The sequence below is a fragment of the Myotis davidii genome, unplaced genomic scaffold (genome assembly GCF_000327345.1).
Source record: "Myotis davidii unplaced genomic scaffold, ASM32734v1 scaffold362, whole genome shotgun sequence".
NCBI lineage: Eukaryota > Metazoa > Chordata > Mammalia > Chiroptera > Vespertilionidae > Myotis > Myotis davidii.
The window spans coordinates 1,941,000-1,954,067 of NW_006297152.1; the positions used below are offsets into that span (position 1 = coordinate 1,941,000).

Here is a 13,068-nt window from a genome sequence, read left to right on the forward strand (position 1 = left end):
GTGAGGAAACATTGTGCACAAGCTTAGGCCTTGGCAATTTTTTTCTTTTTTAAATCCTCACCGTAGGATTTGTTTTACTGAAGAGAGAAAGAGGTCAGAGAAACATCAATCAGTTGCCTCCCACCTGGGGATTGAACCGCAATCTAGGTATGTGCCCTGACCGGGAATATGCTCCAACCAGCTAGCCACACCGACCGACAGGACGTTTTTTCTTTACCCCTTGAAAGAGAAGTGCACAGTGATGACTCCACAGGCTCTTACAAGGGGTGAAGCCCATCAGCCCAGCATCCTGGCAGGTGTGCACCGTGACGATGCTGCTCTACGGCTGAGGGAACGAGAGCTCAGACAGGCTGAGCACCAACTCCACAAGCATTCATGGAGGAACGGTTCCCTGGACTTGCTCTTTCTCTAAAACGGCCCTGCCAAGTCTCGCTTCCCCTGAAGACAAAAACAAGATATTTTATTGCTTATTTAGGAAGTAGACATGTCATAGATGAGCAGTGAGGTGGATACGAAGCTTTTGCACACACCACTTCTGTTCTCTAAAACCTGAATGTGTATCCCGAGGAAACAGCTTTCGTGCTCTCAGAGTCAGCCAGGTCACCTGGGTTCACACCCCAGGCTTTTATTCTGCCCTGCTGCTGCTACTGCCTATTCTACATCCAAATACTTCCTGAAATTACAGATTAAAAAAACAAAACTCCCAAAGTTTTAAAAGGTTAGAGATTGTTTTTGTTACATTATCTGATGTTTCAATGACAGGATTCATGCACAATTTCATTGAAAGAGTTTATATTCATACTAGTAGATTCCTTTTTAGAGCCGTACTATATAAAATGGAACTTTGGTCAGCACATCTTGTCTTATAACATCAGTGCTCAGACCTCCAGCATCACAACAGGCTAGTCTTTTGTTTAACCACCCTCCCTCCAGATCCAGCGGCCGGAAGATACAGCACACAGACTGTTCACCCTCATGTTGGTGTCTCTTTGTCTTGTCTCTGCCTCTCTGCTCCAGGTGGGAGAGTTCCGAGCCCATGCTGCCGAGTGGACAGCCAATGTCACGGCTGAGTTCAAGGAAACCAGGAGGCGGCTGAGTGTGGAGATCTATGACAAGTTCCAGCGCGCCACTTCCATTAAGCGGAAGCTCTCTGCAGAACTGGCTGGGAACCACAACCAGGAGCTGACCCCTTGTAGGAGGACCCTGTCCGTGAACCACCTAGCCACCGAGAGGGACGTCTTGCCTCCCTTATTGAAAACTGAAAGTATCTATTTGAATGGATTGACGCCACACTGTGCAGGGGAGGAAATTGCTGTTATTGAAAACATTAAATAGCCCTCTCTTTGAAGAGCCTTAGGCATAGCCATAGGTGAGGACTTCTATATGCTCTTTAAGACTGTTGCTGGTAGCATTTTTAAAAATTGTGCATGAACTCCAAAAGGGGGAAAATAGATACACCCATCACGGTCATCTACCATCAAGAGAATTTGGAATTCCGAGCCAGCACTATCTTTCTGATGATGCTTGTACGGTCTATTTTCTTTGACCAGTGGAATAAAACAAGCAATGTCTGATGCCTTTCTGTGCCCAGACTGTTTTTCTCCCTTTTTCCTAATGTGCCATAAGGCTTCAGAATGAATTATAATTGTTTCCGGTCATAATGTAGCTTCGAGGGATGAGTCCTTAACTTTTCAGGGTCTACCTAACTGAGCCTAGATACGGACCATGTATGGATGACAACATTTCTTTTTGTAAATGGCAAGAAATTCTTATGCAGCCTTTTACCTAAGAAATTTTCTGTCAGTGCCTTATCTTACGAAGAAACAGAACCTCTCTAGTTAATATGTGGTTTCTCCTTCCCCGCCCCACCCCTAGGCTCACCTGCAGTCCTTTACCCCACGACTCCCATTTGAATGCCATACCTTGCTGGAAACAGCGTGTAAAATGACTGAAGTGGTGATGCCCGAAGAAGGACTAGATGCCAAATTAGATGGATATTGAAGCAACACTCAGAAACCCTAGCGTAAAAGGCACTGCAGCAAAAGAGGTGCACAGATGGCCCCTCTGAGTATTTATTTGTCTCAGGTACCAGTGGTACATATACACAGTGTAATGATTACCAGGCCAGTAAAATTGGCTGTTCCCAGTCTCTTTTTTCCTGGCAGTATTTGGAATTTATCATTTATTAATAAGTACATTTTTAAAGGTGAAGAAAAATATATATCTATATATGTGATCTGACAGAAGAAAACTGTTAAAAATGGATATTATTGGAGGCAATTTAAGACAATTGATGTGAATTACCATTTTGATGAAGAGAGCAAAACAATGTGTTATGAGCACTTGCTAATAAACATTATACTGCCAGCATCGATTTGCTTTTTGGTGTACGAAAAGCTTGTATGATTTCTCTCATTGGGTGACATTTGCCAGACAAGGGGAGGCGAAGCAGCCGGCAGGGCTGGGCACAGGCCTGGCCTCCCCTGGGTGTATCTCTGGAGTGGTGACTGAAGTTGAAACTGGGATCACTGTGATTTTGCACAAGGAAGATGCAGATTGCAGGCATAATTCATCTCCGACATTAGAGAAAAGGCTGTTATAGCACAATTTAAATCTTGAGAGCTTTTTGTTTAGATAGGAAAGGCCAGTAATCCTTTTAGTTTCATTTCATAGCCTGTAACTTTTTGGATGTTTCCAAAATTCAGAAGAAATTCGGTAAAGGCACCCAATAGATTGCTACTCTTTCTTTCATTTTCATACTTAGATCTGCTGTACATTGTATATATAATTTTTGAAAATGCAGAAAGAAAATGATTTCCCTAAATATAATTGCAAAACATTTCTTTTACTATTGTGGGGGGCGTATCTAAATAACTGGCATTCATATTAGAGTCTTAATAATAAACCCAGGATCTTTAAAAAAATCTTAATAGATGCTTATTTTCCAAAATTTAAATTTAAGCTACAAAATGTAAATATTCAGTTAATTTGTTAAAGGTACTTTTATAAACTTAAATTCTAACTGAAATTTTAGAAGGTCAGGCTCTTTGAGAAAGAAAGCTACACCCATTTCCTCAGTAACTGTTCTGAAAGTTCATATGGTGGACTGCACCATGTATAAACTGTGAATTGTATTGACAAATAAAGTTTGTAATTAAAGTCAGCATTTTCTGAGTCTCCTGCTTACTGCTGAGAATTTAGATCTGATTCTGACTAAGTAGAACTGCAGGATGTTGCTTTCTATGCTGAGTGGCTCCTTTATTCAAAAATTTCAATATTTTTGATGCAGTATTACTACACTCACTACATGCAGGATCTTTTTTAAAAAAATATTTCTATTGATTTCAGAGAGGACGGGAGATGGGGAGAGAGAGAGAAACATCAATGATGAGAATCATTGATCGGCTGCCTCCTTCATGACCTCTAGTGGGGATAGAGCCTACAACCCAGGCATGTGCCCTGACCAGCAATTGAACTGGTGACCTCTTGGTTCATGGGTCAACCCTTAACCACTGAGCAACACTGGTCGGACACCCTTCAGTTTTATATCCACTATTCGTTTTTCATTCTTTTAGAAGTAAGACAAAGCCCTTCACATGGCCTTCCTTTCGTCTACTTTATGCCATCCTTTCCAGACTCGTCCTGTATTACTCTCCAGTGCTCTGTATAGCGGTCCCACTGGCTTTCTCTCATTTATCACAGGTTATGCTGATGCTGTGTATGGAATACTTGTTCTCCTTTTGCTCCTCAGCCTTTTTCACTTAAACTCCTACTTATCCTTCAGAACCCAGCTCAAGTGTCACTTTCTCTGATAAGCCATCCCTGATATAAATTCAGGTACCTTTATAATATTCTTTTAAAAAACTCTGCTCCTTTCCCTAGGTCACGATTAGATGTTCATCACTCTTCTTCTTTGATTTTTATCTGTCTTTCCCACTAGAATATAATTCATTCGTTTTAATTTACTAAGTTATTACCAGATACTAGCAAAATATAGTACATGATCAAAAAATACTTGATGAACAAAGGAATGAAGATGAAAACAGGGATTTAAATATTGTGACCATCTGAAGAATTCTTGCATATGCATATCCCAAATTTTCTCTGTTCCACAAACATTTGTCTGTCCTCTTCTACTGGCTGAGTAGTAAATAGGATACAAACAGCAATTATTTCTCCTATTAGCTGACCAAAAGAGTCAAAGCCAGTTCTTTAACTAGACAGACTTGCAGTTTGTCATTATATACTCTTACTCCTTATGAGCAAGGGTTTCATTTTACTTCAACTTTTGGCTCACAATATATACTATCAGAGCTTTTCAAGCATAATCTAATCTGGAAAATCTGTTTAGAAATTAATTGCAAAACAAATTTGCTAATAGTACTAAATGTATGCCTTTTATTAGTTAAGAACAAAATGCACATTCATTATCCTTGCCAAATAAAATTTAGCTTTTTCACGCTTAAACAAATTTATAAGAGTCTGGGAAGAAATCCATTATTAGGCACATTTTGAACTGTATCCAACAGAGAATGTTAGTCACTTACATGGTATAATTTTGAAATTAACTCACAGGATAAACATTGGTTTTCATTTAGTTGATTCCTGACTTTGTAGACAGTATCCCTTCCACACTATCCCATTAATGCTGAGTAATATGTAGATGATTTGCATTATATTGTTTTGAAAACACTTTAGACTTTTAAATATTATGGCATTAGACTGTATTAGGCTGTTTCTGTATTTTTACTTAAAAATTTAAATAAGCCCAGCTGGTATGCTCAGTGGATAGAGCATGGCCTGCTGACTGAAGGGTCCTGAGTTCGATTTCGGTCAAGGGCACATACCTCGTTTGCAGGTTCCCCCAGCCCTGGTGGGGGAATGTGCGAGAGGCAACCCATCGATGTGTTTCTCTCACATCAATGTTTCTCTGTCTTTCCCTTTCCCTTCCACTCCCTCTAAAAATCACTAGAAAAATATCCTGAGAGTAGTATTTATAACAAAAATTTTTTTAAACAGGCATCTGTAAGTGGTAATGTCTGGTCCATATTCAAATTTTATCATGCCCAAATATTTCAGAGTTACATCTAACTAACCCATCTTGTTTCTCAGTCAGGGTTTCTACATGCATTGAGAAAGTTGCCTTTAATATTGCCACAGTCTAGATATATACAAGCAGATTAGCCAAGTGTATGAGTCTCTTCAATGATTACATTTTATGTGCAAACAAATGGTTTACTAAGTCAATATTTTTCAAGAGCCTTTAATGTGCCAATCACTAGATATACTCAGCCAAATAAACATCTGCTGTCAGGGAGCTGGCAGGCATGGGTGGGACAGTGACACGCAGCACACACGGAGGAGTCTGCTCACTGCAGGGAGCCCTGAACAAAAGGCTCTAGCCTTTTATGGACAGGAGGCTGAGGCAGAAGGGAAAGGGGGAGGGGCTAGCAGCGGAAAGCTGCTGAGTCAGGGAGGAGGAAAGTGCCTCCATAGGCCCTGGTAAGGAGGCCTCCAGTGCTGGCACCTGTGTCTAAGCTCTAGCCTGCAACTCCATCCAGAAAATCCCAGCATGTCCACTGTGGGAAGGGCAGTTTCCCCCCTGATGCCAATTTCCCTCATGACACTGCATATGGGTGGGCCTGCAAGATCAGTATAGCTCTTGGCCTGTAATGATCTCCAACTTTAAAATAGGGAATAATGTGGATGGATTGGTGCTTTTAGATTGATCACTCTGGCGAAAGTGTGGAATAGGTGCCGAGGGGAAAGCTGAGATGCATGGCAGAAAGGGGACCTGTGGGGTCCCTGAGAGGGATTTCGGTCTGAACCATACCAGGGCACTGGATGGATGCTGGGGCCTTTTGTTAGCATTAGGGGCATGGGCTACAGAAAAAAAAAAAAAAAGGAGAAAGTTTGAAGGGGAGATTGATACTTTGAATTTAAGACACCTATGGAGTCACCCAAGTGAAAACCCTCAATGGGCAATTAGAATACTCAAATGCACCCAGGCCAGGAATCCCATGTGGGGAAATGAATGTGGGAATTACTGACATTAGAAGTCTGTACATTAACAATGACAAAGTGAAGTCTTCACAGTCAATGTTGATAATAATATTCTAAATGTTAATGCAGCCCTGGCCAAGTGGCTCAGTTGGTTGGAGCATCATTTTGTACACCAAAAGGTGGCTGGTTTGATTCCCAGTCAGGGCACATATAAGTACTGCAGGTTCGATCCCTGGGTATGGTGGCAATTGATCCATGTTTCTCTCTTACATTGATGTTTCTCTCTCTCTAGAATGAAAAACACACACACACACACACGGTGTCCCCAAAAATGTATACACATTATAAAGGCAGTGTTCATTAAAATACATTTCATTTTCAAAATGTAATAGAATCTAAAGCTATCAGCTGTGTATACATTTTTTGGGACACCCCAATGGCTCTTAGTTTCTCGGCAGTTTAGCCCCAAAATTTGTTCAAACTAAGGAAATGAAACCAAAGAATGAGGAGAATTAGGTAAGTTGCCTGCAATTCCTTCTGAATGGACTTGAATTCAAGCACTAGAGAGCTCCCATGATTAGATTAAATGGAATCAAAGCCATTTTTGACATTGTGGTCTGAAATTCTTACAGTGTCCATCTGTGGGCAACCATCATAACCAATGGAAGTGGTTAGCTAGTAAGCAGTTCCATCGGCTATGCTTGCCACAAGCCTGCATTAGCTAAGTCTGCATTTTGGGGGTCAGTGGCCTAAGAACAAGCCTTTCTGAAAACCCTTTTACCCTGAGATTCCTGTAAATCCTCTTTGAGCCTTTCTCCCCCTAGTTCCCTGAAGAAGCCTCCTGCAATAAGGCAATCTCCCTTAAATAGGTCCTATTCTCATCCAAATCCAAATAGCAATTTCCTGCAGTAAAATGAGGCTGAGTTTCCATGGAGGAATTAAGTACATTTCCTATTAATTTGTGAATGCCCTCCACATGGCAAGGCTGAATTATAAAAGCTTAACATTTATAGTTTGAAAATTTCTTGCAATGGGCAGTGGAACATGACCAACATTACAATGAGGGACTCTAATTGCCATGAGTTATTTTGGCAATGGCTCTTTGCAGAAAAATATCTATTTAATCAAATCTTGATAATTTTCTGCCAATTAGGTGTAGCAATGCCCTCTGCACACTGCAGGAAATGCTCCGAAGATCAAAGATTTGGAAATGCTTTTCACTTCAGTGCACCACTCAGTCTAGTGCATCTGGGCTTTTCCAAATTTCTCTAAATTGACTCTGAAATTGTTATGTAACCAAGTGAATCTGATCTCTTGTTAACATGACTGTGAAGAATCAAAGCTCTATATCAGTCTTTCCCAAAAGTATTTAGTGAAACACTACCCTTCAGGATTCTTTGGGGGCGGGAAGGGGAGGGGAAAAGAATGTTTTGTGGTAAAAAAACAAAACAAACAAAAAAGGGATGCATCAAACAGTATATCCAACTCACTTAAAGATCCACAACTAACATCAGTAAACTATAAAGGCTTTGAGAAGTCCTACTGTTGATAGGTAATTACCCCCAAACTTAGCAACCTAAAACAAACATTTGTTATCTCATCAAGTTTCTAAAGACAAGGAGTGACTTACCTGCCTTACGTAGACTGGCTCAGGGTCTTTCAAGAGGTTGCAGTCAAGCTGCTGGCCGGGGCTGCAGTTATATAAAGGCTTGGCTGGGGCAGGGGAATCTGTTTCAAAGATGGCTCCATCACATGGCTGTTGGCAGGAGGAAGCAGTTCTTCAGGACATACACCTACCTCTCTACAGCACTGCTGAGTGTCCTCATAACACGGCAGCTCGCTTCCCAAAGAATCGGTGGCCTGAGAAAGAGAGCAAGCAGGAAGCTACAGTGCTATTTTTGGACATATTTTGAACCATCACAAATGGTTTTAATCCATCATTTTCTTTACTTGACCACAGAAGCTTTGAGCGTAATACCTGTTACCATAGCTAATAATCCTGCAGAATGAAACATAATTGGGGAATTGCTATGTTATACTCTTTTTATTTCCCCCTCGAGGAACCTCTGACAGCATTCTCTTGGACAATTGTTGAGGAATTATTAAGTATATGAATCTTCAAAATGAAAGCAGAAGGCAATATATGCACAGATCTGTGAGACACCAATTCTCATGATTAAACCAACTGGACGTCATTGCATATTTAAGAAAATCATTTTTGGTTTCAGGTAGAAGTTCAAGCTTTTCACAATATGAACTAATAAAATAATTCTTGGCCCAGCCGGCATGGCTCAGTGGTTGAGCATCAACCTATGAGCCAGGAGGTTACAGTTCGATTCCTGGTCGGGGCACATGCCCGGGCTGTGGGCTCAGTCCCCAGTGAGAAGCATGCAGGAGGCAGCAGCTAATCAATGATTCTCTCATCATTGATGTGTCTATCTCTCTCTCCCACTTCTTTCCTCTCTGAAATCAATGAAAATATATTAAAAAAATTTTTGGACAGATCTTCTCAGATAGTTCATAACCATTATACGTACTTAAAAAATGTAAATCTCTAAAAAGAAAGGAAAACTGGTCATTAGAGGTATAGCTTATATTGATTTCCCATAAGTGAGATGCATTCTGCCTTGCTCAATATTTAAGTATGACTTTCTTACATGCTATATGCATATACTTTGTCATCAGGAAATACTTTCTATGACTAGATATACAATTCTAAAGAGATCTACAACTCCTTTTTGTCCAATGTAAAAAAACAAGGGTGTGTCAATTGTACTATAAGAGGTTGGTATGCGCCTTAAACATGAACTCTGACAAATCTGCAGAGCCAGATATTATCGTGTTAAATGCTTCTCTAGCTTTCGGGTGAAATTGTGACAGTTGCTCTTAGCAGAGAAAACACATCAGGAATGGTGTTTAAGTTTGGTTTGGGTGAGTTTGCTCAGATGGGCAAGGCATAGTGATAATGACAATGTAAATGCCACGGAGTTGCCCTCTGTTTCATGGGCACAGTCTAGAATTCTTGGCCAGTCATTTTAAAGATATTTGCTTGAAATAACTAAGAAATTATGTGAAGAATGTGGATAGCTCAATAAAAACCACAAGTCAAAATAAGTCATAACTGGATTGAGTAAGACAAAAGAATTAACCATATATATATATATATTACTTAAATTTTATTTTAAAGAATCTATAAATTCATCATCCCATATTCCAATATATATATAATGTACCAAATTTTACCATGGATTTAAACAGATTGCTCCACTCTCTCACATTTTACCATCCCAGAACCTCATATTAATGCCATTCTCATTTACTTGAAAACAGATAAATCTTCCTTTTGCTGGATGCCACACATTTATAATATGGAGAATATTATAAAGAATCAGATCTAGTCTGGCTGGTGTGGCTCAGTGTTTGACATATCAACCAGGAGGTCACGGTTCAATTCCCAGTCAGGACATATGCCCTGATTATGGGCTCCATCCCTAGTGAGGGGTGTGCAGAAGGCAGCCAATCAATGATTCTCTCATCATTGGTGTTTCAATCTCTATCTCCCTCTCCCTTTCTCTGTCAAATCAATAAAAAAAGGAATCAGATATAGTCTAGTATCACTTTAAAAATACATACCAGTTTTTAATTGGAATTTCAATAAGATATATACCAAAAAAAGAATGCAAGACATAAAACAATGGATGTCAAGAAACTGCTAGATTTGGAGGAGGTCAGATCTCTTTCATCTTCAGATTCACAGAAGACCGATGGAAGAACTAATACCTGCGATATAACCAGTAAGGGTAATGAGATTTTTATATTAAGGAGGAGGTGAAAATATTTGGAGTCATTTTATTGTTCTTCCTCTTTCCTTCAATCAAATATGAAAATGAGGTTAGATGTACAAGAGATTATCTGGGGAGATACTGGTAATAATTTCCTAAGGTTCCCATAACAAAGTATCACATACTTGGTGGCTTAAAATAACATAAATGTATTGCCTCACAATTCTGGAGGCAAGAAGCTTGAAATCAAGGTGTTGGCAGGGCCATGCTGCCTGCAAGGCCTCTAGGGAAAAATCCTTTCACATCCCCTCCAGCTCTTGGTAAACCAAGGTGCTCCTTGGTTTGTGGTATAATAACTCCAATCTCTGTCTCTGTCTTCACCTGATTGCCTTCCAAACTGCTCTTCTTATAAAGGATAGCGGTGTCCTATTGGGTCAAGAATTTACCCTAATGATCTTATCCTAACTTGATTACATTTGCAAAGACCCAATTTCTAAATAAAATCACATTTATGGATACTAGGGGCTAGAACTTCAACATTCTTTTGAGTGGAAACCATTAAAGCTCTAACAATACTTATATCAACTTTGGTTGTTGGCATCAGTTCAATGCCAACAGGAGTACCCAACTGGGGGTGTGGTGAAGAATGAAACTTTATTCAGTGTAGACAACTCAATTGTGAAGCAACATGGCTGTGACATCAGCATGGCTGTGGCACAGCTAGTATTACAGGTCAATTATGAAACAGCAGTGTTGTGGAACAGCATAGCTGTGAGGTGGCCCTGAGATGAGGGAGCCCTGGGGCAAGGTTCCTCTCCTGCTAGACAACCCTGCTCTGCTGAGATGTCTTTGATGTTCTAGCCCATAAACACAGTCTTTAGTTTTTGATGGAATGGTAAAGTGTGCCCCCTGAGCCACAGGGGAGCTAACTTATTTAGAGAAGGCCCTGCCCTCACCCCTGATTGGTTGTCCTTATGCAAATGCGGACTCCAAATCCTTGTAGCTTTGTTGGCCAAAAAACAGTGTCTTGAGTGGTCATAATGAAGCTACTCTGATTGGTGGGTGAAAATGCTAATGGTGGGGAGGGAATACAGCTGCATATCTCTGATTGGATAGGGAAAGTGTCAATCCTAGGGACACAGTGAAAGCAGTCCTGAGAGGGAAGTGCATAGCTCTACAGGCCTACCTAAAAAAACAAACAAAACAAAACAAGAAAAACTGGTAATAAATTATCTAACCCTACAACTTAAAGAATTAGAAAGAAAGCAATAAGAAAAGCCCAGAGTAAGCAGAAGGAAATAATAAATATCAGAGGGGAAATAAATGATATAGAGACCAAAAAAAAACAATACAAAAGGTCAATAAAACCAAGAGCTAGTTCTTTGAAAAGATGAACAAGATTGATGAACCTCTAGTCAGGCTCACCAAGAAACAAAGAGAGAGGACCCAAATAAAATTAGAAATGACAGAGGTAAAGTAACAACCAACCCCACAGACATACAAAGGATTGTAAAAGAATACTACGAATAACTCTACTCCAACAAAATGAACAACATAGATGAAATGGACTTTTACCAGACATTCAAAGAAGAACTAAAACCTATCCTCCTCAGGCTATTGCAAAAAAATTCAAGAGGAAGGCACACTTCCAAGCTCTTTCTATGAAGCCAGCATTACCCTAGTCCCAAAACCAGGTAAAGACACTACAAAGATAGAGAATTACAGGCCAATATTCCTGATGAACACAGATGCTAAAATCCTCAACAAAATTCTGCAAATGGGATCAGGATTACATTAAAAAGTTCATACACATAACCAAGTGGGATTTATTCTGGGGATGCAAAGCTGGTACAATATCCACAAATCAATAAACGTTATACATCACATACACAAATTGAGAGATAAAAATCACATAATCATATCAATTGATGCAGAAAAGCATGACAAAATCTAGCACCCTTTCTTGATAAAAACTCTCAGCAAAGTGGGAATGAGGGGTCATATCACAACATAATAAAAGCCTTATATGACAAACCTACAGCCAACATCATACTCAATGGGCAAAAACTAAAACCATTTCCCCTAGGAACAGGAACAAGACAGGGATGCCCACTTTCACTACTCCTGTTTGACATAGTACTAGAAGTGCTAGCTATAGTGATCAGACAAGAAGAAATAAAAGGCATCCAAATTGTAAAAGAAGAAGCAAAACTGTCATTATTTGCACATGACATGATATTGTATATAGAAACCCTACAGACTCCATCCAAAAACTACTAGACTTAATAAATGAATTTGGCGATGTAGCAGGATACAAAATTAACCCCAGAAATCTATGGCTTTATTATACACCAATAATGAAATCACAAAAAGAGAAACAAACAAACAAACAAAAAATCCCATTTACCACTGCACCAAATAAATTAAGATATCTAGGAGTAAACTTAACTAAGGAGATAAAAGACTTATACTCAGAAAACTATAGTATGTTGAAAAAGAGATAGAGGAAGACATAAATAAATGGAAGAATATTACACATTCATGGATTTGTAGAATCAACATCATTAAAATGTCCATACTACCCAAAACAATCTATAAAACCAACACAGTCCCCATCAAAATACCAATGGCAATACTGAGAAAGAAGAACAAAGTTGGAGGGATCACAATACCAGATATCAAGCTATATTACAAAGCTACTGTTCTCAAAACAGCCTGGTACTGGCACAAGAACAGACATATAGACCAACGGAACAGAACACAAAACCCAGAGATTGACCCAAACAATTATATTCAATTAATATTAGACAAAGGAGGCAAGAACATACAATGGAGTCAAGACAGTCTCTTCAATAAATGGTGTTGGGAAAATTGGACAGATACATGCAATAAAAATGGAACTAGATCACCAACTTACACCATACACAAAAATAAACTCAAAATAGGTGAAGAACTTAAGCATAAGACAGGATACCATACAAATCTCAGAAGAATCCATAGGCAGCAAAATATCAGACATATGTCACAGCAATATCTTTACTGATCCAGCTCCTAGGATAATGAAAACTAAGGAGAAAATAAACAAATGGGGCTACATCAAAATTAAAATCTCCTGCACAGCAAAAGAAACCATCAATAAAACAAGAAAGCCCACTGCATGGGAGAACATACTTGCCAATGTTATCTCCAAAAAGTGTTTACTCTCCAAAATTTATAGGGAACTCATACAACTTAACAAAAAGATAAACAATCCAATTCAAAAATGGGTAATGGACCTAAATAG

The 13,068-nt window shown here is 39.4% G+C and overlaps 1 protein-coding gene across 4 annotated transcripts in view; it reads left to right on the forward strand.

Moving 5' to 3' along the window:
- Positions 1-3,166, forward strand: part of KCNK2 (potassium two pore domain channel subfamily K member 2) — a 92,508-nt gene extending 89,342 nt beyond the window's left edge. For 3 of the 4 annotated variants that reach the window (XM_006772936.2, XM_006772934.2, XM_015569946.1), the window contains one exon: positions 1,018-3,166. In XM_006772936.2, the coding sequence (XP_006772999.1) occupies positions 1,018-1,335 (318 nt within the window). In that variant the 3' untranslated portion in view covers positions 1,336-3,166. The remainder of the gene's footprint in view (positions 1-1,017) is intronic. The other variant, XM_015569947.1, reaches the window with a different exon arrangement.
- Positions 3,167-13,068: the final 9,902 nt, after the last annotated feature.